Below are 26,675 nucleotides of genomic sequence, written 5' to 3'. Positions count from 1 at the left end.
ATGTATACAGCTGGAAATATTGAATAGAAAGGGATTGCTTATACATAAAGTGATAAACGCTTTGTCCAATAACCTTAAATAATTTTCACCATTTACTCTTCAAATGTAATTCTAAACCTCTTCTTCGTCTCTTTCTTCTGCAGGACACAAAATAAGATATTTTGAAGAATGTTGGTATAAAAACAACATTGACTTAACTTTCATTGTAGGGGCACAAACAACTGGGACATTTCTCAAAATATATTTTTTGTGTTCCACAGAAATGAGCATGTCTTTTTAGTCAAATGTATTTATTTTTAATATGACTCCCAAATATTATAGAATTAAATGTATTCCATCAAACAGTTACAGTGATCTGAATGAGAGAGGTGCTGGGATCAAGCTTCATCCCTGTAATCCCACAGGAGAACCAATAAAGATTAATAAATTCACAAGTAATCTGCAGTGCTAAAACCATGCGCAAACACACTCAGCATTAATCCTAATTCTTCTCATATTACAGTCCCAGCAAGAGATTTCAGATGAAGACATTTTTCTAATTATTACCTTCGGACAAACAGACAGAGGAAAAAAGCACAACAGCAACATTAGGCCACAATGTTTATTCAGTAGTGTTGTTTTAATTTATAGGTACAATACTGTCTGCTTTTTGTACAACTAAAAAGATTACCATTTCAGTCTGCTGTGCTTACACAATACGATCGCTCTAAGTACGATCAATACGTACACATCGCCTAAAATCAAGACAGACATTTGCACATTTCCAAATGGTAGGCACTTTGAAGGTTTAAAACATTTGTGAATATACATTTATATATAATTCTATATAGATTTTTTCCCATACATGAATGAGTAATTGGACTCAATGGTCTACTCGAAATGAAAACAAAAACTAAGAGCTAAAAATGAAACAAAACTTAAATGTGGCCAAAGGAACACGCAGCAATGTGAAAATTAAATGAGTCTTTGGGTTCGCCTATGGTTTCTCAATACCTTGACGTGTTTAGCTCTAGCGTCTGGGTCAGGGTCTGTACGGTCACTTATGGGTGTTGGTCACAGTCGGGTACATTGAGAGAAACAAGAGGGCAAGTATGGAAAGATACAGAGGGAAATGGAGCAGAAGCAGATTCACCATACCTCTCATGACAACTGCACAGCTTTTATATTGATCCTTAAGAGAATTTGGCAGCATTTGTGTAATCGTATTGATCTGTAGGGGACGTTACTGGCCTTTCTCAAAAAGTTTAGATGAGCACCATCAGCACCAAAGGTATAGACGCCTGGATAAGCAACTGCTGAACAAATTCAACTGACACAGGATATACGTTAACCGATTTCAATATCAATTGTCAATTCTAAGCAATAATTCCCCAGTGGTCATTCTACGTCAAAGAGCGGCTCCCTGTAAAAGTAAAAAACAGATCACTGGAAGGATCACTGTCTCGGCCTTTCGTCACTTAAACATCAGAACAGCGCACTGATCAAAGGTACATCCACGTGTCTGAGGGCATGCAGGCCATGTCATTGGCCAAAGAGTCAACTCATCTTCTTATCACAAACACAGAGTAAAAGATGGAAGGCTCCTGGCTCGTCAATTAAACAGATCAGGTCAGGACAGGTTTAGTGAACCGTTATGTGGGAGGGTTCACATGGCACTGGTCATTTGAACCCACGGATGCTGTAAGGCTCCAGTGTTGCCGAAACCTCAAATCAAACAATTTAACGTGGTTTTAACAGTTCTAGTACAGAGCTTTACCCTAAACCGCGACGAACTGAACGCAAAGCAAAACGTCGCTCCGAATCATACATGTAACCGAGACGTTCTGAAATAAAAAATAAACATTGGAACCTACAGGGAAAACATTTACATTGACTCATTAAGAGTTAATTTTAAAGACTGAAGACTACAGAAAGGCATTTTTCATCATTCGAGAAACAGATAAATTAATGAAATACATTTTTATGATCAACATGCTAAGACAAAAACAAAAAAGATGAGAAATGAAAACAGGACTGATACAGAACAATTATATTCAATAATTCCACTTAATTTTTTACAAATACATACTGCTACAGTTAAAAAGTAGTCAGAAACTAAAAACAGCTCCTTTGACAGAAGACGGATGCGAATGTCCTCGCCTTTTTACAGATTGTGTTTTTTGTCTTTTCAGCCTTTTCAAATACACAGAAAATTATGTGTAAATACAGAGGGATTTGCCATAAAATAAGCAACGGTTTCTTTTTTCATAAAGAAAAAAAGAGAAAAAAAAAAGATCTTAATAACAATACTCTATGCAAAAGCTTTCCTTTATGTTATTTTTTTTCCTCAATCACATACGGTTTTTACTTGGGACAAGTTTGTCGTAGTCACTGATGTTAGACCGTCACTCTGGTTGGTGAAGCTCGGTTTTGTGAGTGAGTCTATGCGTAAAACTCCTTGGTGGGGGCTTTCTGATAAGCCGCTCCTGAGGGCTTCCTCTCTCCCAGATCGTAGCTGCCTTCGTCCTTCTTTCTCATGCGGTACACCAGTAGGAGGATGAGGAAGATGGCAAAGAGGAAGCCGATAACTCCGCCTGCGATGACAGCTGAAATAGAGGATTCGGGGAGTGTTAATGAGTCCATTTATTTCAATTAAATTAAGTAGACACAAACCAACCAGCTGATACTTGCAGCACATGTAAATGTATCACCCCCGCTGGGGTACGTGACTAAAGCGTCGTCTGGGATTCTACGGCTCATGAAAAGCAGAACCCTGCACTGCTTAGCTTGTCTACGGTAATTGGAAAATTAAATCAGGAACAAGCGAATGCTGCTGTAGGGTCATTGGGTGAGAGGAAGCGTGTCAATCCAAAACAGGAAAAGGGTAAAATCTTCTCATTGGGGTTGTGTCTAGGTTCGACATGATATTAAACAGATGAGCTGTGACCAAAAATCGGTGTGTTGTTTTGCATCTTTGTTATGAAAGCAGATTAAAGGGGCATTCTGGTTAAAAATGTGAACTCTAAATGCTCCCAGCGTGGGCTGCAAGTCAAGTTTATTGAAGTTCACACTGCGGAACCATGAATTATAAATAAGGATTCCTCGGTGACACCTTCAAATGTCGAAGCTGAATTATTATGAAAATCTATTCGAAACATCAGTCGTTGTTTCCCTGGACTGTGTTCAACCCGAAGCGTCTTACAGAGAAATGGATTAATACAATTAATTAAACCTAACACGTTCAACGTACCTGCCAAAACCTCTGTCCTCTGGAACAGATTTTCAGACTGGACGTCCTGTGGATCCAAGGGGGATCTAGGGAGGCTGGTGGTGCTTGTGGTTGGGTTTCTGCGTGAGTCCTCTGTGGGAACTACTGCAGACTGAAAGATTGAAAGAGAGTATGTGGTGCAATAAGTAAAGATTGGAGTTACGGCTGTCATGTTACATATCGTTGCTGTCTTTCTGACACCTCGTATCTCCATATTGTGAGATTTTATCATTAACATTAGTCACTCCCTATGTTTTTCACTGGGATTTGCAAATATCTAACTATAAAAACTATTTGACAACACAGTGTTTAATTTGGACATTCAAGGTTTTGGAAGGACAGGGACGAAATTCATCTATTAACAGTCAAGTATGTTATAATTAAATAAAACGAATCAATATTGAATTCATAAATAGATGGTCAATGTGTTTTTGAACCTGGTGTGCTACAAACAAAATCTCGTTGGTCATCCAACTGCATCAAAAAAAGTTAGACCAGCAACAGACCAGTCTACAAATCTCATCATGGCTTTTTTTCTCTTCATGGTATGACCCACGGTTCCACTCATGACAGACATCACAACACACCTCTATCCTAACATGTTTCTTTCTATCTTTGGGGACGTCGCGTGGAGTAGATATCTCCACTTTCGGTGTGAAGTCTTTGGTGGAATCCTGCGTGGGCTTCGCTTTAGGCACGATGAACAATGTGTTTACTGTGACAGGTTCCTCGATCTCTTCTCCAGCTCCTAAAGGACAATTCAAAAGCACAAAAACAGATTGTTGCATTACAATGTGTTCCCATTATTATTCAGCGGTTGTAATGAGCCCCATACAAAGCCACATATAGATTAAGTTTGAGTTATTCAATTATAAACATTTCTCATGTATTCTCTTTAAAAATACCCTTTAATAGGAGAAAACAAAAACACAAAATAAGAATTAGTGACCTTGAAATTTGATATGTATAAATAAATGTTTAACTTAAATTAAATGAAAATCTCAGCACGCTTTGAAAATAAATAATGTTTTTAAGAGAAACATCTGAGCCATAAAACGGAAGCAAAGCTCTACGCTTGCTGACATGTGATCTTATTGTTCTCTAGGAGAGGCAACGGCACTGTTCTTACAAAGATCTCAATTATAATTTTTCTTGTCTATAGAGAGGTAATACCTGATCCCGATCCCGAGCTGAAGTCGTCATCATCTTCAGGGAAACCTGATCCCGCCTCGTCCAAGTATAAGTCATCAGTCGAGGAGGGGGATTTGGCCGCTTCCACCGCTATCTGCAGAGGCGACAGTTACGCAGAGTCATAAAAATGGAGATTAAGATAATACAGTGTTTCTGCCCGCACCGTCTCTCACATATTGCTCAAACCCCTCGACTCCAAAAACACCTGTGGCTATAAAATTGATTTTTTTCCAGCAGTGCGTTTGAAAGTAGCAAACTGCCCATCTTGATGAACGAGTGGACGCTTTCAACACTCTGCTGCAATTTGAAAGTCAATATTTTCTGCCTTAACTTGTATTATACACAGCCTAACCCTGTCATCAAACACTCTGAACTGATACAGGCCCAACAGCTATAAGAACTATGTTCTCCATAACCGAGCGTTCCGAATGAACCGCAAGCTCAGCTGTTTCTGAAGAACCATATTATGACCATCTTCAACATTTTATAACGCAGCAAGTAGTTCACTTTCCATTCGATTGCTCTTTAATTGAAAGCCCATCCGTACCCTTTCCCATCCTCAGCTCCACCTCCTGTCTCGCAGGTGTTTCGTTTTAGTCCTCTTAAAGTGATAGTTCACCCAAAAATGTATTTTAAACCTGTATGACTTTCTTTTGCAGAACACAAAAGATATTTTGAGAAAACCAAACCGGGAAGTCCCCGTTCACACAAAACATATACAAGTTAATGGGTACCAACATTTTGTGTTCTGCTGAAAGAAAGTCAAATAGGTTTGAAATGGCATGAGGGCGAGTAAATGATGACGGAAATTCATTTTTGGATGACCTATCCCTTTAATATTGTTTATCCATCCAAGACCAGCAATCTATTGCATGTCTATTTTCAATGTATTTTCCTATATTGTCCCAGATATAGGACAGATAAAAAAATTCTGTCATCGTTTACACACCCTCATGTCTTTCCAAATCTGTATGAAATATATTATGAAGAATGTTGGTAAACATTTTTTGTATCCACAGAAGATGTCATATACTGGTATTGAACAGCATGAGGGCTGAATAAATTACAATTTTCATTCCTTTAAATTTTTGGGTGAGTTATACCATTCAATAATTAAATACTACATTCAATGTATGATATGAAAATGAAACTGTGTATCTTGTTTTAATTGTTTTCTGCTTCAATTATCAATAAAATCTATTATATGACAGCAGCATCCCTTACTGATTTACAATAGTTTTGATAACTGATCGGGATAAATGCTGTGAACAGGGATGCTCTCCACACAGTTATGAGTTAACTATATCAAGGTTTTTGTGGTAGTGTGGTAATCATGTTCCTTTGTGTTATTTGTTTGTCTTTGTAGAATGGTGTGCCGGCCCCATGGCAACCAGAATTCAGGACTAGGGCAACTCTGCCCGTGTTGGGCTCTCCATACTGATGCGACTTAGAGAAAGGGCCATAATGTGGTCCCCTATAAATCACCCTTAAGGGCCAGAGAGTGTAGTAAAGAGTCTGCTGCACAGATATTAGTATCTTTGTTCTAAGAGTGGTCGATGTTCTCAGCTGATACAGCCACTGTCGATGAACGTGGATTGACTTTTGTTTTTCTCTGGGTGGGTGGACAGAGGAAAGAACAGAACGAGATTGCAAAGAAAATAGTTTTCTGTCTCCCCTTTGTACTCAACTCGACCACTTTCTCTTGTTTTTTAGCATGGCATATTTTGCAAGCTGTCACTAATGATAGCACTTCCAACATGACTTCTGGAATGGTAGCAACTTGTTACAGTGGATATGTAAAGTATAAAAAAGGGTGCTTCAAAAGGTTATCTGATGCCATTGAAAATCTTTTTGGTTCCATAAAGAACCTTTAACATCTGAAATTTGTGTTTGACTGTAAGACAGAGTATCTTAAAAAAGAGCCAAAGCAGTATCCTACAAAGAAGTAGAGGGGATTGTCAATGGACACAATGATGAAACGGAACAATAACCAACTCATTGAAAAGAAGCACTGACTCCTCAAAGAAACAGCACCCAAGCCGAAGTCCTGATCAAAGGAGGAATTTGTTCAAAGCAACTTTATCTTAACCTCTCTAACCCAGGTCTGCTTTTTCTCAGCGGAGAGCTTCTTGCCTGCCCACACAACACCGTCGTTGATTTGGTAGAATTCTGCCGATTGAAATGCAAAGTACAAAAGAGACAATTATCAGGGCCACACACACACACATGCAAACACTGGCGTGTCAGCTACGCTCAATATCTCCAGTCAATACTCGATGTCAATGGGCTTTTCAGTCACGGCTCTGTGATGAGGCATCTAATGTGTCTTTATGTGGTGCTACAGACAATAAACAGCCCACGGTACTTTAAAGATGCTTCAGAAAAGCTTTTCATAGGATATATTTTACCTGAACAAGTGCTCTTGAACGATTAGCAATTTTCTACTTGGATTACAAAAAGGATCAATATGACTCTTTACTAAAGTGCATCTTTGTGTTTACAATATATGTTAATATTCTACAATCAGCATAAAAAGGTGTAACACATACCTCATGATGGTTACTTTGGAACCCTAACCAAAACGATTTAACCTGTACTGTGAGGTATATATGTGTTCTCAAATCGTGTCTTGCTGGAGAAAGATGTGCTGTTACCAATATACTTTTACCAATGAGATGTATCATATTTGATTGCCAGATGATACAAAAGGTGAGAAAAATCACAAAGACATGCATTCAGGAATGTAGAGAGCAGAATGAACCAATTGCAACCACTAAGTAGTACCCTTGCAACTAGGGATGTTCATATTAATCGTTTAACCGTTAACCGATAGTAAAACTCTATGACCGATTACTATTATCAGTTATGGCTGGGCCGTAAGAGTCCGAGATTTTTCTATTCCGTGTATTCCGCGGAATGTAAATAAGTGGGCGTGTTTAACTCGGCACTCTGCAAATTGGGCGCTATTCTGAAAAAAACAAATGAATGAATCCACCCGTAACAAATGAACCTATCAAACATTCTTTTGACCTTCTTTCAGTCTGTAGTTTAGTGATCCGCTCCAGTCCGCCGATTCTTCTCTCACCCGCAGTGCTCGTGCCGGGATCTGCTCCAGCATAGAAAAAAGCTCATTCTCAACACGTATTGCAGAAGTCAGGTTGTTTTGTAAAGCTGTTAATAGCTTTAATAAAATTTAACTTCAGGCAAGCTAAGGTGAAACTTGCATTGAAATGCGCGATGATGCTCGCCGCGTGAGCGCTTTGATGTGACGCCCTAACATCCAGTTTTGGGAGACGCGTGAGGAGTAAACATAGAGAATAAACAAACCTAAAGACAGAGAGCAACACACGACTATTGCTCATCTATTAGAGAGTGAAAACGATAAACACCTACAGTACAGACCCCATGAACACCAGTTTATAACACGAGTCAAATACTGTACTCTCACTGTTTGTTCATATTAAAACGTCATTATTATACATGCTGTCTATCTTCCTACTGTATACATATGATATAGATATGATATAAATATGAATAAATAATACATCTGATTGTCAGAACTTAATTTGATATATTCAGTACATTTTCATAACTTGCCTACATTTTAACTATGGTGAGCATTCAAATAAGCTGTAATAAATAAATTAAATCAATCTAAGAAAAATTCGGTGTAAAATATAGCATTATAATGCAAGATTTCATGAACATGTCCTCACCGTAAAATAATTTACTCATTCCGTGAAATAGATTTTTGACCATTCCGCCCACCTCTACTATCAGTTAAACGGTTTAACTTCTTTTAATAGAGAAAAAAATATATTTTTTGGTATGACAATGCAGATAATAAATAATAGATTTTCATGTTTTTAGCATGACAACGAAAGATGTGCTAATACTTGTTTATTTACGTCAACACATGAAAGACGTCGGCGCGTGAAGCCACACGTGCCAACAGACATTTCACTGAGAACGCAAAATGAAGCGAGCGAAAGAAAGTAATGTGTGAGTAATCTTTGGCAATGGCCACTACAGAAGATGAACAAGCGGTGTCGGATGATGCGGCTGCGCAAGCGCGGGCATAACAGTTAACAGGCTGCGGTCCAGATTATCCCCGCAGCATGTGGATGCTCCTTTTTCAAAATATTTTAAAATCTTAATTTGTTAACTATTTAATTTATGTGATTTTTTCAGTTTAGGTTTATTTAGAGTTTATTTATTTTCGAAATTTTGAAATTACATTCTTCATTTATATTGTGAATAATATTATGTTTGTTCGTTGTTATCAAGGTTCTCTTGTGATCGTTGTTGATCTGTTTTGTACGCTACTGTTTGCACTTTCATAATAAACCCATAAAAATTAGTTTTTACTGGGTCACAGACAATCGGCAACTGTATTTTTTTTCAACGTCCGATTTATATAAAAATCTCAGTTAACCGTTAATGTTCGGTTAACGAGCGTCGGTTGTCGGTTAAGAAAATTATCCGAAATGAACATCCTTACTTGCAACCAACAACAACACTGTAACAAACTGCATAACAAAATGGATGACAGAGCAGTGCTAAGCAACCTTCAACACTGGAGACAACACTTGCAAAACGGAATGCAACACAATAATTGTTTTACCTTGAATATTTGAAATTTTAAATATATATATATATATATATATATATATATATACTGTGTATATACACTGCCTGTCCCGAAAAAAGTCACCACCTGGATTTAACTCTGCAAACAGGTAAGAGCCTCCCATTGGATTGGAGGTCTTGGCTCAGCAACGTTATATGCCCAAAGAATGAGGTCAGCTGACTACCTGAATATACTGAATGACCAGGTTATTCCATCAATGGGTTTGTTCTTCCCTGATGGCACAGGCATATTCCAAGATGACAATGCCAGGATTCATTGGCTCAAATTGTGAAAGAGTGGTTCAGGGAACATGAGACATCATTTTCACACATGGATTGGCTACCACAGACCTTAACCCCATTCAGAAGCGTTGGGAGAAGATTTTGCACAGCGGTCCGACTCTCCCATTACCAATACAATATCTTAGCAAAACATGAATGCAACTCTGGATGGGAATAAAAGTTGGACGAAAATACATTGCAAAAGCTTATCAAAATGAAACAGAAGGTGGTCAAAAGAAATATTAGAGTCTGTGACTTTTTGGACAGGGAGTGTATATTAAATCATATAGTTAAGCTATAACACACAAGTGTGTATAACAACAAGCGTTGTTTTTGTTCCAAATATAAGGGGTTTTAATGTGATGTTGATTTTATACAACGGCTCAATAAATAAGAAGTAAATATTGTGTTATTTTAGACAATATGGTCTCGTTTTTGCTCAGTTTTGATTAGTAATAATCAATAATGAATTACATGATATAATTATATATTTCAATTGTCCGTTACTCGGCAGCAAACATGCAACTTTCTAATGATTTTTTATCATTGTCAATATTGATCCTTAACTTGATAATTTTGGCTTGTAATTTATTGCTTGTTATGCCTTCTTACGTTTTCCTCTGAAAAAAAGTAAATTGTACCAAAAGTACATATGACAACACAGATCTTGAATCTTGAATAAGAACACAATACCTTCCACCATCCGCACTTTACCAAAAACACATATTTACGTAGTAAAATATACTGTATGTAGCTGCCTTTCTGTCTGGAAACAATCATATTTTATATTTAACAAAAACTCTTACCACCATTAGATTTCAGTATGTTAACAAGTTTGCAAAGTTCACATCTTCAGGACACTAACTAGGGGCCGATGTTTGAAGGTAAATCAGTAGCAAAACTTGTAGATTTTAATTTGTGAACTTGTAAAATAAGTATTCTTACCTGTACACTAAAATGTAGACTCACAGCCCCATTTTGAAAATGGCAGTTTACACATTTGTGACTATTTTTCTGCAACTTCAAATTCAGAAATCAGATTTGTGAAAGTAACAAGGGGCCATCAGTTTGTGGCCCCCATTACGAAACAGTCACAGACTTTACTTTTGTGCGTCTCTAATGAACAGGCAACCAGCAGGAGGCTGTTCCGTTTCCATAGTGAGCCTAAGTACAAAAGACAGAAGACTGCAAACAGTAGGAGGACGAGAGAGAGGACAAGTGACTGTGAGCTAGGGCTGCTCGATTATGACAAAAATCATAACCGCGATAATTTTGGCCAATATTGAGATTATTTAACACGATTACTCATTAACCTTTAAAACAACATAGAAAATAAAAACAACTTTGCTTTTAAACTCTGAATTGAACTGAAAAATAAATGTAAAGAAATAGCACTGCAGAACCGCTGTAAAGAAAAGGTGTGCGCTGTGGATTTATACTACAAGAAAAGAGAGGATCCTTGCAAAATGGCACAAAAATAAATCGTTTACCTCGATTATTTTGTTTTTGTAATTGAAGAAGGCCAAAATTGACGATTACGATTCATTTTCGATTAATTGCACAGCCCTACACTGAGCGAGAAGAGAGTTAAGCAGGGACACAGGGGAGAAAGATTAGCGCTGCTACATACAATCTGCAACCTTCGGGTCACTTTGCTAAAAGCCGTCAAACTGCATGGCCGTGCCTTGCAACCTTTGAAAGGCAAGAAAGGGTCCCTCTGTCCACCATACCCTTTAAGCAATGTTATTGTTAAAGCAGGCAGGGCAAATGGAGGGAAGGACAAAGATGGCCGACTGGTACTTTTTATGCTGCCCGGTCATGCCCCACTGCACAGCAGCTTTTGCTTCTTCTTAAAAACTGAGGATGACGTATATATCTTAAAAGCAGTGAGAGTGCATGTGTGTGTATTTATATACTTTAGTGCTTTGTGACTTAGTCATGCGGATATGCTAGATAAGTATACTGATGCCTATGGACATATTACAATAAAATAATGTTTGTGACGTGAGACAAATATACTACTGCTCTACAACTTTGTAACTTTTAACCCCAAAAGTACAAGAGCGTTGTTCTATACAAACTGTGAGAAACGGATATATACCACGATCAATACAGATATCGTATCCCCTACTTATACCCCCAAGCACCATCAGTAAGCAAGGTGTGTATCTGGGAAGATTGATCAGGATTAAATAAGACCATGGACACCCCGGACAGAGTACAACAGCAAAGTGTAAAAGTCTGTGATGGAGAATTGGGATGTCTTTATTTATACCAAATACCCAGAAGACAAATCAACTAAGTACTTTGGTATTGCGTCTATTGCTCTATTGTTTATTTGTTGCTCCATGTAGACGGACGCCGCACGTGTCATGTTTTTGGAAATGATTCAAGCGATAAAAACGCACCAGCCAGCAATATTAAAAACCCAATGTCAAAAAAAATCACAGAAATTGAAATGAAAGTCTCAGAATTGTTATTGAGTTTGATGTTGCATTCATCACTGATGACATTTCTAAGTAGTTTGGTAACAATTTCAGATTTGATTTGGCAACAATAGTCCTCTGTTTTATCTTCTGAGTCACAAGCAATCCATTCCCCGCACACTGAACGGTTGTTAAAGTCGCATCAACACAAAACCAGACGTAATCTGGAAGTTGAATAATAGTAGTGTAATTTAAAAAGTAAACTATATATTAAGGACTCATTTGCTGTGGAAATGCTGCACTTGCACAATGAAAGAAGACTTGAGCCAAAGCAGAATGATCTCTGTGTTCTCCTAGGCCTAAGTTTTAATTGCTCTCCTAATGTTCATCATCAGGAACTAATTCCGGAAAATGAGATGAGGAAAACGACGGGGAGCTTCTCCAGGAAGTGGACACCAATCAAAGTCAAGCCCAAACCAGAGCGGGCCTGGAACACGTCCAGGGGGTGATATCATTCATGGGCTGCGAGGAGACTAATCTACAAACCAGAATCTCCTCATCGGTCCTGCGAGACACATAAGGCCTTTCCTCTTTCTCTGCGGGGCAGGCTAAGAAATGCTTTGAAGCTGACTTTGACAGATCAAGTGATAGCAGGCTAATGTTGAGCTACATAAACGTATAGAACTTTGAAGGAAGTGCTTACTGAGTTCTAATCCTCACAACACAATGAGGAATCAACTGTACGGACCTCCAACATACAAGCCCCCACAGTTTTGTGCTCCAGAGGTGACTATATCAATCAGAAAGAAATCCCACAAAGAACTTCTCTGCTGATTCCTTCCAGGCTCTCCATTCACATAACGGCGAGGTTTGTAGTCTTTCGTACAATATTTCAAGGCCTCTCTAAACGGAATCCAAAAGTAAAGCATTTTTCAAATCTGAATTGAATCCAGTGACATCTGACAGAAATAAATGTATGTAAAAGAAAGGAACTGACGTTGGATAAGCATCTTTGGATTATGCTGCCAGATGTTTTTCCACAATTCTTGTTTGCCTAGTGTTCTCATAGCCAAAAAAGTGCTAGTGAAAGCGTGCTGGGAAGGGAAGCAAGTGCACTGGCCCAGCACACATTAATACCCTCTCAGATTCCAAAAAAAACGGCTGTCTGACATTCGCGAGCCGGCGCCACATTCCTGGGCTTGTGCTCCATGTATGGATAAAAAGGGTCTCCTTCCCATAGCTGCAGGGGCAACAACCTTTGCGACAACAACAGAAAAAACATTTTGCCACTCCTTCATGTACAATATAAGTGTATACCCAGACTAGTACGCAGATGATCAAATCTTACTTCGTTTTCTTGTACAGCTCAGAACGGAGGACACAAACTTTGCAAGCACATATATATATACTTGAAAACCTTTTACTCTGTATCCTAGCCATCCAGCTCATAAGGGCCTGGACTGCCAGCACAGAAAGAGCAGTGGTGAAAATACTGATCCTGTGCTAGGGTTAATATAAATGGACTTTTTACAGTTTCTGTGAATTGCCGTTGTTTATATCAACACTTTCATAGGACTGTATCGTAATTATATTAAAGGTCCAGTGTGTCATTTTTGGGATGATCTATTGCTAGAAATGCAATAAAATATACATAGCTATGTCTTCAGAGGTTTATGAAGAGCCTACACAATGAAGTTTTCAAATGAATCACTGTAAACAATCCATTTCAGATTTGCAAATAAAATGATATTTCCTCCAGGTGAATCATCCTATGACTTCCTGTCTCGCTGCCCTGTGAGGAAAAACATACATTTTAGTTTCCAGGCTGAGAACCTGCCCAGAGGTGTAAAGGCTCTAGATTTGTATCTATCCAAACTGAGATGTCAATAACAATAATAACATTCACAACAACTTGTTTTTAGCTGTGCAAATATTGAAGTCACCGATTTTCACATCCTTTCTACAGTACAAATGCCAACATTTCACAAGCCTTAGTTGGCTGTTGCCAAGTGACCATTCTAATGATGAACTCAAACTTCTTCTTCAACACGTATCTTACCTTCGATATAACAATTGTGGTGTTATTTCTCAAAGTTTCTCGTGGCTCTCTGGTGGATGGCGCTTGCACTGTGATTTTTTGACAAAGTTAAAAAAGCTTTTGATAGTTCTTAAAATTCCTTGTTTTTTTGTAAGCCGGTAAACGTTAAATGCTGAAAACCAGCTTGAAGTTTGGAATAAAGATGAAATAAGTTAAATATCTGAAACAGTGCGGCAGGTCTGTCCCCTCCGGTAAGAGAAGAAACAAGACAGTTTTGTAAAGCTCAGAGGGATTTGATTTAATAAAACACCTCTCATGCAGCTGCATTCCTTTCTAGGATGACGGATGACTACAAATCAGGTATCAGTGACTGATGGGGAAAAATAATTATTATATAATCTTGTGCCTCCAGGAGAAAGGAAACATTTTCAGAAATGTTGCCCTATTTGATACCTTTTGAAGTTTAACAGTCCGAAATTCTGTTATTGAAGTGATAGTTCACCCTCCAACAAAAAGAAAGTTGTCATTTCCTCACCCTCATTTCAAACCTGTTTGACTTTCTTTCTCAAAAGACACAAAAATATATTTTGAATAGAAACAGTGCCAGCACCCATTCGCTTGTACTGTAGGACACAAAACAAATGCAAGTGAATAGGTTAATAACCTTCTTTAAAATATATTATATTATATTATTTTTTGTACTGCAGAAGAATGAAAGTCATAGAGGTTGGAAATGACAAAAGGGTGTGTAAATGATGACATCATTTTCACTTTAATGAAGCTACTCACAGTAGGTGTGCATATAAAAGTGAAAAACTAATATAATATTACACATTTTGCATATTTCTCTAAAGTGCTTAATATGGTTAAGCGTGGCTCTGCAATACCTTGCAATATTTATTACTATTTTAAGTTAATTTTAAATAACTATTTTGCAAGCAATCCTAAATACACAAGCACTTGATTAGGCAAAGCAACCAAAATGTAGATCTCTGATAAGTATAACTACTAACCCATCACACAGGAGAACTTTGTACACATTTCACCAAGAAGAAAATCACATCATTGATTTAGGAGGACAAAATACGCCCTGAGCATGGCATAAATCAGTAACCTCATTAGGGGGATAAACGACTTTATCTTGGAGATACAGCGAAACAATAATATGGGCACCCAGGAGACACTTTAATATCCTTTTAAAGACACGGGAAGAAAAGAGCCCTGATGTTTCAGAGTTCTTTGTGTTTTTTTAATTGTCTGAATAAAAACGACTACCAAGAATACCAGATAAATTGAAAGCTGTTAACAACACATTTAACAAATTTAACAATTTAATTTTGTTCTAAAAAAGATCTGGAACATTCAGTATTGAACGCTACTTAATAGTTGGGATTGATCGTCCTACTTATAATGCAATGCAGCTTCTGCTATGCTCCCAGAACAGACGTTTAACCTCAACATGACAGACTTCTTAAAGGTCTTGTAACATCTCAGGCCAGCACTGACGCAGAAAAGAATCTGCCAAGACAGGAAATGAAAGCGCAGTGCAGCGTGCTGGCAGGTTCTCTCACAGGAGCCCAGAGAACACGATGTGCGAGAATCAAGGTGAATGTTTTAAGAAACAGATGCTTCAGCCATGTACAGGTTCCATTTTAAAAGCTCCTCAGAGATAATAGTGGATAAACGGCATTAGTCAGACTGAAAAGTGCTGGACCGGGACTTTCTGGCATGTCTAGTTTCGCTGCTCTGCTCTGTTTGAATTTTAAAGACATGACTTCCTAAAAAAATACTTGAGAATAACGTGGACTGGACATGCCGGATCTTTTAAGTGCGGTGCGGAACAAGATTGGCTGGAAATCCCGCATAATGGGCCTTGATACTCAACAGGTAAAGGTGTGTCATTTTTCCAGAGTTAAAATAACTTTGATACTTTGCTATGCAGTGACAACTACAAGCAGTAGCTTAAGGTATGTTGAAAATGCTCTAAGAAAAGCATCTCTTTTACATTTACGCATTTGGCAGACACTTATCCAAAGCGACCTACATTGCATTATCCTATACCAAGTATGTGCGATCCCCTTGGATCGAACCCACGAGCTAGGTGTTGTTGGCACCATGCTCCAACCACTGAGCTACAGGAAAGCTAGTCCTTGAGTAGCCCTTATTGTCCAACCAATGGCAAAGTAGGGGAGTAGGGATCTTAATGGGGATACTAGACAACTAGAAAGTGTGCACTGAACCCTTAATGATATTAAAATCACAAAAAGTAAAAAAGGTTCAAATGCATTCACAGGCTTCTGATACTAACAGTACGAAAAATGCATCCCATCCCAAATACTTCACAGTTTGATACCTGCAGCAGCAAAGGAGAAGCACATGTGGATACATAAATATGTAACAAGGGACACACACAAATGTTCCTGAGCAAACCTTTGCTGGAGCTGTTTTGCATTGAACACAGCCTTTCAAGCCACAACGTGTCTGGCAAATCCCCCAGGTTTCGAGAAACACAGGTGGTGTCTTGAGGGACCCAGGGGGATAGCATCGCTCCAGCATAAATAAGCAAGGTTTGAAATTACAAGAGGGTGAGAAAGTGGTGACAGAATTTGTATTTTTGGGTGAACTATGACTTTCTGGATTTTACATACTTTTAGGTAAAATAATAATGCTGGGTTTTGCGTTGAAATATCTTGTATATAGGTTGTACAACAAAATCAATCCCAAGTAATATATTAATTAATATTAAACTCATTTTTATTTGCCCAATTAGGTGGATGAACACACGACTAAAAAGAAAATGAAAAGTATTCACTCAGCAATATATTAGGTCAAATTAAAGGCTTATTGTATTTGGACGAACATTACGTTAGCTATCACCAGGAGGGCGTCTGAACAATCAAATTTTCCCAAAAAGTTGCCGTAGTTGACCGCGATTTGGGTTGGTTTCTAGAACGCACAATGCTTCCTCATAATGCACCTCAACAAGGGTCAAATGTGGCACCATGAGATATGAGATAACGTAAACCCTCATCACGTGACCCAGCCAGTGACAGGCGCCTCTTTCACAACAATCACTTCAAAAGGTCCACGTTTCCCTCAGTCTGCATTGATTCAATCAGCATTAGGTCTGGGCTTTGTGCTCCAAATCCCCACCCACCCCTAAAAACTTCAAGCCGCCTGAGGCACAATGATGTATAAATTAGCTGCCAGTTCAAAGTTTAATTTAATCCAGATTTCAGCCACCGCTAAAGTGGAGCCGAATGCTTCAAAATGTTGGTGGGATGTTTTGTCCAGTCTCACGCCGCTCCATCCCAGACAGGAAGCTCTGGAAGAGTTCTTTAGCTTCAGCTCATTAACCTCTCAGTGGTTAGAAAACCCCAAGCATGCAATAGTCTCAATCAGAAAGAGAACAAAGGCCAAAACGCAACAATGCCACAGTGTCCTTTTGAGAACATTAAGCAGATGAGTATTGCCTCTGTTTCCTAACACTCTCCGGACTCCTGCTGTGTTGTAATCATTAAACTACCGAGAGTTTTAAACCTCACATTCTGTTGAGGTTTACGTTCATATTTTTTATGTGTGGGGTCTCAAAGACCTCCACTCTTTTGTGTAAAACATTAGCAGTACATGAAAAATGTAGACAAATTCACCAAAATAAATTAGACAAATGGAAGATGCTGACATCTACCATTAAAAAATATATAACATAATCCATTTATTGGAAACGAATATTTCTAAGACTCATTTGCATAACATTTGTCAGTTAAAGTGTGCTAAAAAGTTCGCCTCTAAAATCAGGATTAGGAAGTCATGAATTTTAAACCACACTTAAGCGTAAATACATTTTTGGAGCTATTAAAGTGCTCCTTAATAGTTTCTTATACAGGAGGTTTATTCAAAGGTTTTGCTAATAGTACATGAATCGAAAAGTGACTTGGAGCTTTTTTCCCAAAAGTTTGGACTGACGTAATATATTTTTGCCCATCCGTTTACATCAAAAATGATGACCTGCCAGAGTTGTTCATCACTCGGTGCAAATGGGCCCTTATCTGCAGAGATAAAAGCTGGAGGCGATTTTGACGCTTCAGTGGCTGATCTGTTCCAATCCTCACTCTGTCGCAATTGAATTCCCATCCAACTTTTCCTTAAGAGGATTTGTCCTCAATGGAGTCAGGAGGCCATGGCATTTGGGAAGAGGGGGGTGGGAACAGGGTTGACAGGGATGACAAACATTCAAACACCCTATAAAGATCCAAAACTGGTAAAGAGAAAGAGGAGATGGGCGGAATAGACGGCAAAACGTAATGAACATTGAAGAGACTATAACAACTTTTGTTGATTGAAACTGGACACATACGCCACACCAATAGATCAAATGAATAAATGAGATGCAGTCATTGTGTTAGATGCAAAATATTAAACCAGAGTGCAAACCAATGATGCTAGACCTGAATGAACTTTACTTTTCAAAGTGAGTTTTGAAAAAACTTTTATCCACATGCACAAGTCAAGGTGACATTTAGTGAATGAATGAATTCAGTTTCTCTTAAACTCTTACAATAAAGTTTCCTGGGTTTAAAATGATAATGTTATGCTTGAAAAGTGTGAAATTTTTCTTTAAATGAACAATACTTTTAATACCAACACATGACAAAGATATTCGTATATTTAAAAACGTGGTGTAGGTGTCCAAATGCCGTCCTTTCCGGCACTACTGAAGACAGAAAAATGAACCGCAGCACTTAAGATAAAAAATGATGTTGTGATGGCACAAGCTGTCTGTAGCACCTGTCTCATGCGCGCACGCTGTGCTGTTGGAGAGAAAAGGTGTAACACATATTATTAAAGTGAAAGAGGGACACAAGCTGCTGGAGAAAGCAGCAGGTGGTGATCTCTGATCCCATTATGTGGGGCTAATCTACAAACTGGAGCACACACTCTGTGCACACCGACTAATTCTGTTCTGGTAACAGCAGAACCTTTACTTGAAATGACCCTACAGCTCATCTTTATCAAAACACCTGTTCCAGGAACAGTGTCTTTTTGGTTTCACTTTACCTACCCATGATAACCGAGAGAAGCACTGGTCTGAACACAAAGCAGATGATTTTGGTCTGATCATAAAATCTGGGCCATGTGTTTGAAGGGAGAAGGGACAGTCTTGTGACAGATAAAAGCAGGTGCTGCGCTTTCAAACGGAGGCAAAGTTGCATTAAGGATTAGTGGTTTGTGAAGGCATAGGGGTCATAGTGGCACATGCAGGAGATTAGATGGATTGCCATGGTTCATGCCAACCAGGCCACGTACTAATGATCAACAAACAAACCTATATACTGGCTTTTGATCCTGAAATACTGACAAAACGTTTTAAATACAGCCTCAGAAAACATTAAGGGACCATTCCAAATGTTCATTTAATCAGCAGTTCTAGATGTATTGTGGCCATTTCATTCCAGTGTCTGTTGACCGAACCTCAGGAGTGACAAAGTAATCCAGCAGCAAAGTGACAGCATGACAAGAAATATGAAAACTGTGATAAAAAGGTTATCAGATAAAAAAGGTTATCACATAAAAAAATTCTTTTGAACTTCTCTAAAATACATGTACAAATATTACTGTTGTTGCTTAAACTTGAACATAACTAGTTTTACAAAGCACAAATACAAAGCACATTCTGTTATATTGACCGGTTTCATTTTTTGCTAAAATGTGACCCACAATTAAAAAGGAATGAGAATAATAGAATTGACATTAACATGCAGAAATGTCAAAGTTATGGTGTTTAAGATTTCTCTGACTTGTTTCTACTTATTTTACATTTACATTAGATTTATGCATGAGGGAAACTTGAATGCAACAAAGTGTAGGACCATGAGGAGGAACATTACAGAAAATAAATCACTAATTTCTCTGGATTTAAACCTAATAGGAATATTTTGGGTTACTGTCACTACACAAGTGAACACAACGTCTAACACTGTGCTAGTGTTAGACGTAGCATTTTATATAAACATAGTCCCTTCAATTGTTGACTTCCTCCATATTTCCAGTCTTCCTGACAACAAAGACAGCCTAAGGAGATTTCTCAAAGTATAAGGCCAAATTCTAATTTATATTTCATTCCATGTAAATAATTCAGCTTTGGCAAACAGAAATAGGTCCTGTAGCAGAGCTTGTCTGGACTTTAAATCTTTCATGATGAAGAGTGCAGAGAAGCTAAAGGAGGAAGAGGAGGCAATGGCTAATCTTGCCAACAGTCCTCTGACACTACAGAGTTTATCAGAACAGAGAGCGAGTCAGTCCATGGTTCGCCTCAGCCCTCATCGCATTTGGGACCGTTGACAAACCGCACCACCTAAGAACAAGATTGAAATCCTTGCCAAACCTCACACGTACTGTTCTGCGTGCTTATTTCACTCTAAAGGAATGTGTGTGGTTAGAACGGCTGTGAAGTTGCCTTTTTCCAGTCGCAGAACTGTCGAAAACCCCTTTTACTGAAAAAAAAACGTCCCTTTTACTGATTCCATATGGGTAACCTGCCTTGAAAACAGCACTGAGTTTCAGTCTGACTGGCGATTCTGATCTAATGTTTACCGATACGAGTCATTTTGACTGTTGTGTGGGAACACAGTTAAAAGATGCAATTGATTGCTAATGTTAGTCTGTACATCAAACAGACATGTGATGTTTGTCAGCCTAAGCGGTAACAGCCGCTCACAGCGTCGTGCTAGCGGTGACCAAAGCCACACCAAAGAGGAACCGCTTCAGTTCACCAATGACGTTTCAGTCCTTTTGGGTTTATTAAGTATGTACAAAACAAAGAATCAACAGTTAGTTCATTATCCCCTTTGATGCTGGTTACGCTATGACTTTCTCAGTTTTTCCATGAACGTGGCCATGTACATATAGATGTAATCAAATGTGTCTGATTTCTATTGTCTGTTCAGCATGGAAATCGGAAAATAAAACAAACCAAACATTGACGGCAGGAGTTTTACGAATCGCTGGGAAGGTAAGACAAAGCAGGAACAGATGCAAGTATGAAAAAAGGAAGTTCGTGGTGCCAGAAAGCGTTGTTTAACGCCCTACAGGGCCAATATCTAATAACCTTACATCCTGAATTTGCAGAATACAGCTCATTTTTATTCCTCTTATACACATTTCATTATGCGTTTAGGTCTGTCCTGCCCCAGTTTATATTCCGGAGCAGAGCGTCACTATTTTTCTAAATAGTTAAATAACATTCAAAATAAGACTGGTGGCTTTCCAAGGGATTTTCAACAAAGAGCGTGTCAATTTAATTTGCGTGAACAATGACAGTCTGCTTATTGGGACAGGCTTTTCTGAATCCACCCTTTTCACGTTTAAACAGTGTGACGGAAGGCTACAGGACGAGAAAGGAGATCAGAGAGCAGTTTACAGCACGCAAGTGAGTGTTAACGGACCGCATTAGGCCAGATTAACGGGCACGCGTGGAGCTGTTGAATTAATGCGTCAGAGCACATCAAGATTCCCAAAGGGTCAGTGTGCTTTCTGAACCACGACGATTAAAGATCAACACAATCTACTCCTCGTTTTGCTGCCACCATCCTTTTCATAGCAATGTGCCCACCTACGTTTTGATTAGGCGGACACAGTTTAAGGAATTGGAAATGGTGTCTGCCACCAGCATCAGTGTGTAAAATTGATGTTTTAGAGCAGCATACAGTATACAGAATCTGCCACTGCGACCTTAAGTTCTTCATTGCTTCTGCTTCAACATCACCTCTTCAATCGACTGTGTTGGCTTTGTGTTTTATGTTACACGCAAGGTCAAGCGTGCTGAATAAATCAAAACAGAATGAGTGAACAAAACAAGTGAATGGTTCCCATACCAACCTCTTGTCATTGCATGTGCACATTGAAATTTTATGTAATTTTTACTTCGAATAAGTAAGAAAAATATATTTTGTGCGTTGGTGCTAAAACTGTATAAAGAGCGTGTATTACTCTTTTACTCAATGATGAATAAACATACTGTTAATCCGCAGGTCACATGTGTTCCGAACTGTAGAGCACAATCCGTACGGATCATGGATCATCCACGATCCGTTCCACCACTATACCGCAGGGGATGAGAAACGCAGGTTGTTCGTCCATTTAGGACTGCTGTACAAAACATGGCGGCAAGTTCAAGGCCCGCTCTGTATGTACTATGAATAGCTTAATTTAAGATTTCTGTCAATAGATCCTCCTAAAAACCCTGTATTGTTCCATTAATCATTTGCCAGCCCTTATTTTAATGCTGCAATCCTCTTATGTAAAAACAACCAAAAGAACCTGACAGTATAGTCCCGTATACCAGCTTAAAGAACCTAATGAATTCGAACCTTGCACAACATTAAACCATGAAAAAAAAGATGAGAAAATCCACACTTCAAAACACATGTGGTGTCTGATTCTCTTTTTACATTTGCACCGCACAAGATGGCTTCTGCACTCATCAGCTCACACAGTCAGGAGTCTCTTCAATTTGGTTCCCTACAGCATCTCCTATTAAAACAGACACAACAGCGAGGAACGACCGGCCTTATGCAACAAGGGATCTCGCTCGCTCTTTTGGCACAGACATCTTACTAGGCTCAGATGTCATAAAAGCAAAGAGCACTGCAGTTAAAAACTGCTCCCCTTCAACCGCTGTTCCTTAACCACAATCCGGCACAGAAACTTTCCATTTGCTAAGCTAATAAAGAACTAGAAAAGCGAGACTGGGCGAAAAAGAAATAACAGAGTGTGCTGAGGTTTCCCCCCTTACAAGCCTGTGCGTTCGCACGATGGGGCCTCCAGGTCACAGCTTTGCACCCCTGAGGCTCCTTAACGTCTACAGTATGAGGGCCAAATCGATACTTTTAGTAAAAGCACTGTATTCTGCCGGCCTGTTGGCCCGCCACTGTTCCCACTGTTCCCGAGTTCGGCTCAGCTTGGGCTGTTTGTCTATTCCCACTGGTAAGCATGACTTTATCCCTGTGAACGAACAGCCTCCAACTCTAAGGCAAAAGAAGGAAAGAACAAACAGCGGCACTTTGAAGCGAACTTGCATACGTCTCGCAGATGTTTGCGGTGCCGGCATAAACAAGCGCGAGGCTTGTGCCATCAGAGCATAGCATATCCTTTTTTTTCACCCCCCACCCCCGCCTCTTCATTCCTTCCATCTGCAGGGAAAGGAGATAAAGAATAATGCCTCTGTTCTTTGCAGTAACCAAAGTCAGGGTAATAATAATGACGAGCTAGCTGTGGGGAGAAAAGTCGCTGATGACAAAACAAGAGCACTCTGGGATTCCTTTACAGGACTAGCGGCCCGATGCCTGCTGAGACCATTAAGGATTATGCAATGTGGAACAGTTAGATTCAACCAAAAAGGCCCCCCAGGAAAGAGAGGTGGGATGCAAGATTTCGCTCACACGTGCCCACTTCTCATACACGTTTGAGAAGATATAAAAGAGCTTTATTTATAACATAACAGGAAAGAGAACGGGACTGTAAAGACATAATGTTGCAATGCTCAAAGGTATAGTGTGTCATTTCTGTGCCACATTGAACCATTTAGCAAAACTAAAAACAAGCATGTAGTCTTAAGGTAAGGTTGGGTTAGTCTGGATGCGACAAGGTGTTTTGATAGTACCACATATCTACACTTTTCACGAAACTTAACAGAAAAACAGAAAAAAATGTATTTGCACATTAAGCTGGGGATGGAAGAAGCTGCATTTTGAATCTCACACTAGTCCACACTAAACAATACTGATTTTTTTTAATTCCTAGATTGATACATCATTCAGCGAGGCGTTAAAAATTAAGATAACAGCCATCCAGAAAGTGCTTCATTTCCTCACCGTTTAAATCTGCTGACAAGCACCCCTGCTGATTTGCAAATGTGTTTTTCATTTACGAATACACTCATCACTGACAATCAACACCTGAAACCTGCACAATCCATTTGACGAATGGCATAACATATCAAATTATTACTATTTCCTAAGCAAGCTTGTCTGCTTAAACTATGAAAATTTAGTCTAAACAACACTATAGGATTTTAATCAGGACAAAATGAATGAGGGGGTCTTCTTAGCTGCAGAGTGGAAGACACATACATTTTTAGTACACAGGATTAGTCTAGATATGTGACCATCCGTCTGGCTAATAAGGAATAGAAAAACAGCCTCAGGTAAGAGACCAACAGGATCGGGGGTGAGAATGCGGTCAGTGTCTATAGACTGTCTATATTTCATTCTGGTTCATTCCATCATGGAAGCAACACACACTTTTACAGTATGTCAGACTGGAGGAAGTAAAAAAATTTAACAAAACAGATGATAACATCTGAAAAACCGAAGTTACTGGTTGCCGGCTAACATTTAAAGGGATAGTTCACCCAAAAATAATAAATCTGCATAAATAAAAATATTTATTCACACGCTTGTCATTTCAAACCTGTATGATTTTCTGTCCTGTGGAACACAAAAGAAGATATTTAAAGAAATGCCTTAGTGGTTTTGTATCTTTACAAGGGAAGTCAATGGGGCCAGTGTTGTTTGGTTACCAACATTCTTCAAAAAATATCTTCCTCTGTGTTTTGCCATCATACAGGTTTGGAATGATATTAGGGTGAAAAGATGATAAAGTAATTGTATTTTGTGGTGAATTATCGCTTCACCAAACTAGTTCATACCTCTGGATTGGCAAAATAATTTTATTTAGTTGTACATGGTTGTGTAAAACTTATCCCTTGAGGTCTGTCTCTGACAACAAGAGTGCGATGACCTTGCATAAAATCTTCATTTTGACATTAATGTTCACACTTCCCAAAACTCTGTGCAAATCACACACTGGAACATCTGGCCAGAAACAACACACAAAATCATGTCGGGTACATAACATACAATTTCAGAGAAAGAAAAAACAGACGAAATAAAGTCACTCCAAGGACATTATCCTACTATCAACTCACAAGACTTATTATGACTGCTCTTGGACAAACCATTCCTTACTGTTTTTGTTTATCTGAAAATCTTGTCTCTCAGGCACATCACTGGCAAACACACAGATCACACTGGTGGTTTCAAGCCAGATAACTTTATTGCTCTGTGTACATGATGCCAGTATAGAAAATCTATGCACGGTACGGGGTCTCATTGAGATTGATGATGCTTTCATGCCTGTAAGGGAAACTGAGTGAGGTTCTGATCAATGGGAGGAGACAGTACAAACCACCATGCCAGCCAAGCATGGAATTACAAAGTGTGGGTGACAACCCTTTGGCATTTCATCAAAAATTACTAGGGACTGGTCACTGGATTATTCAGATTCAACAAAATTGTGACAAATAGCAAATAGTGTGTAATAAAGCAGGCAGAATTAAAGTCAATTCAGTTCAAATATCATCCAAATATGTGTAACACTTCTCTGGGACATTATTCTTCTTACAAAAATGAATCATGCTTCTACTAAAGTAACTAAAGTAAAAAGTAGTCAATTCATAGTAACCACAAAAATACCAGCCATAGTTTAAAAACCAACCATTCTGGAGTAAAACAAACGGCCTTGACTTTCCTAAGAATCGTCCTTATCTTTAGTTTAACTTTATATTTTCATCAGAGGACTGCTGAAGACCTTGGCCAGCAGAAGGAGAAACAGAATGAACACAGCCAGCGAAACAAGCCAAGTCTGCCCGTGAGTAAAACACAGTTTGTGCCTGATATACAGCTCCTTTGAATTAAACTTAAACTCAACTTGGTCTCTTTAAGAATTGCATTTATAAATCGGACACATTATATATTATATATATATATACACATTTAGATGAATTTTATTGTGCTTGTGAGAGAAAGAGTTGTGGTTTACTCAATTTTAGACGCCAGGAGTTTTTGCAGTATATCGAAAATATCAGTACCTGCCGAGAAATCAAAGCAGATCTAACTGGTCGCTTCACAAGTAACTGTTCTTTATAATACAACTCAAACACTCGCAGAAATATCGATTTGAAACGTTTCTGATTTATAAATATAAATAAATGTGTTAATCTAACTTAACTCTAGCCTACCTGTCGAAATGCCCTCGCCACCTAAAGTAAACACTGTTGCAATTCGCGAAATCCCTCATTACATTACTATCCCTCAATGTTACTAATAATACTGTAATAGTAACAAAACACGGCGTTATAAAGTATGAACCATTGAAGTAGTGTATGACTGGTTACATTGTGACACGGCCAAATCTCTGCTCGACTTTACGCTCAACTACCCGCCAGCAAATCGCGTATTGTTCTCGGTCGAAACTCACCCTCTCTCCCGAAAGAAAAGCTGTCAAGGCGAGGGTTAATATCATCCATAGGTTCCTCATAATTCCTTAGAAAGATGTGCGTCTTCTGTCGAATAAACGGAAAATATCGTCCACCGGTCTGTTTCCACTTTAGGAGAAACTCTCAACCAGCTTCCCCCTCTCGCTCGCTCCAATCTCACTCTCTCGGGACTCAAATCCCACCGGATACGTGTTTCTTTTCTCCGCGCTTATTCCTCCGCGGACTTTTCTCTAGAAACAGTATTTTACCGTAGTGTTGCGCTTTGAGCCCACTGCCGTGTGCACAATGCTGCACTCGGTTTAAGAAAGTAAATTTAACGTGAGCTCTCCAGCATGTGTGAAGCGAAGACCTGCTGTCGAGCCACCCGCAGGACTGAGAGAAAAATACAGGTCAACCGGAGGGAGATCTTGAGCAATGATTGACAGATAGCGCGACCGTATCGGCGCATGGCCTGAGAGGGAGAGCGCTAACGAGATAGAGAAACTATTTTTGTTTATTCATTAAATGTAGTTTTTTGTTCTTTCT

General features: G+C 38.9%; 1 protein-coding gene across 1 annotated transcript; it reads right to left on the bottom strand.

The window, feature by feature from the left end:
• Positions 1 to 278: 278 nt before the first annotated feature.
• On the bottom strand, positions 279 to 26,529 carry sdc2 (syndecan 2). The gene is made up of 5 exons (XM_079484950.1): positions 26,132 to 26,529; positions 4,421 to 4,532; positions 3,835 to 3,995; positions 3,230 to 3,359; positions 279 to 2,585 (listed from the first exon to the last, which is right to left on the bottom strand). The coding sequence occupies exons 1-5, from the start codon at positions 26,189 to 26,191 to the stop codon at positions 2,422 to 2,424; spliced, it is 627 nt and encodes a 208-aa protein (XP_079341076.1). The 5' UTR covers positions 26,192 to 26,529; the 3' UTR covers positions 279 to 2,421.
• Between the last annotated feature and the right edge of the window lie 146 nt (positions 26,530 to 26,675).

This window comes from Barbatula barbatula, assembly GCF_947034865.1.
Source record: "Barbatula barbatula genome assembly, chromosome: 21".
In the NCBI taxonomy this organism is placed as follows: domain Eukaryota; kingdom Metazoa; phylum Chordata; class Actinopteri; order Cypriniformes; family Nemacheilidae; genus Barbatula; species Barbatula barbatula.
Note: the sequence above shows the minus strand (reverse complement) of the source record. Positions and strands in the feature narration are given on the sequence as shown.

Coding starts and splice junctions, on each gene's coding strand:
- sdc2 (XM_079484950.1), bottom strand. CDS start 26,191: ATGAGGAACCTATGGATGATATTAACCCTCGCCTTGACAGCTTTTCTT. Junction 3,996..4,420: donor CAGCTCGGGATCGGGATCAG/GTATTACCTCTC, acceptor ATTGTCCTTTAG/GAGCTGGAGAAGAGATCGAG. Junction 2,586..3,229: donor GAGGACAGAGGTTTTGGCAG/GTACGTTGAACG, acceptor CCTCTATTTCAG/CTGTCATCGCAGGCGGAGTT.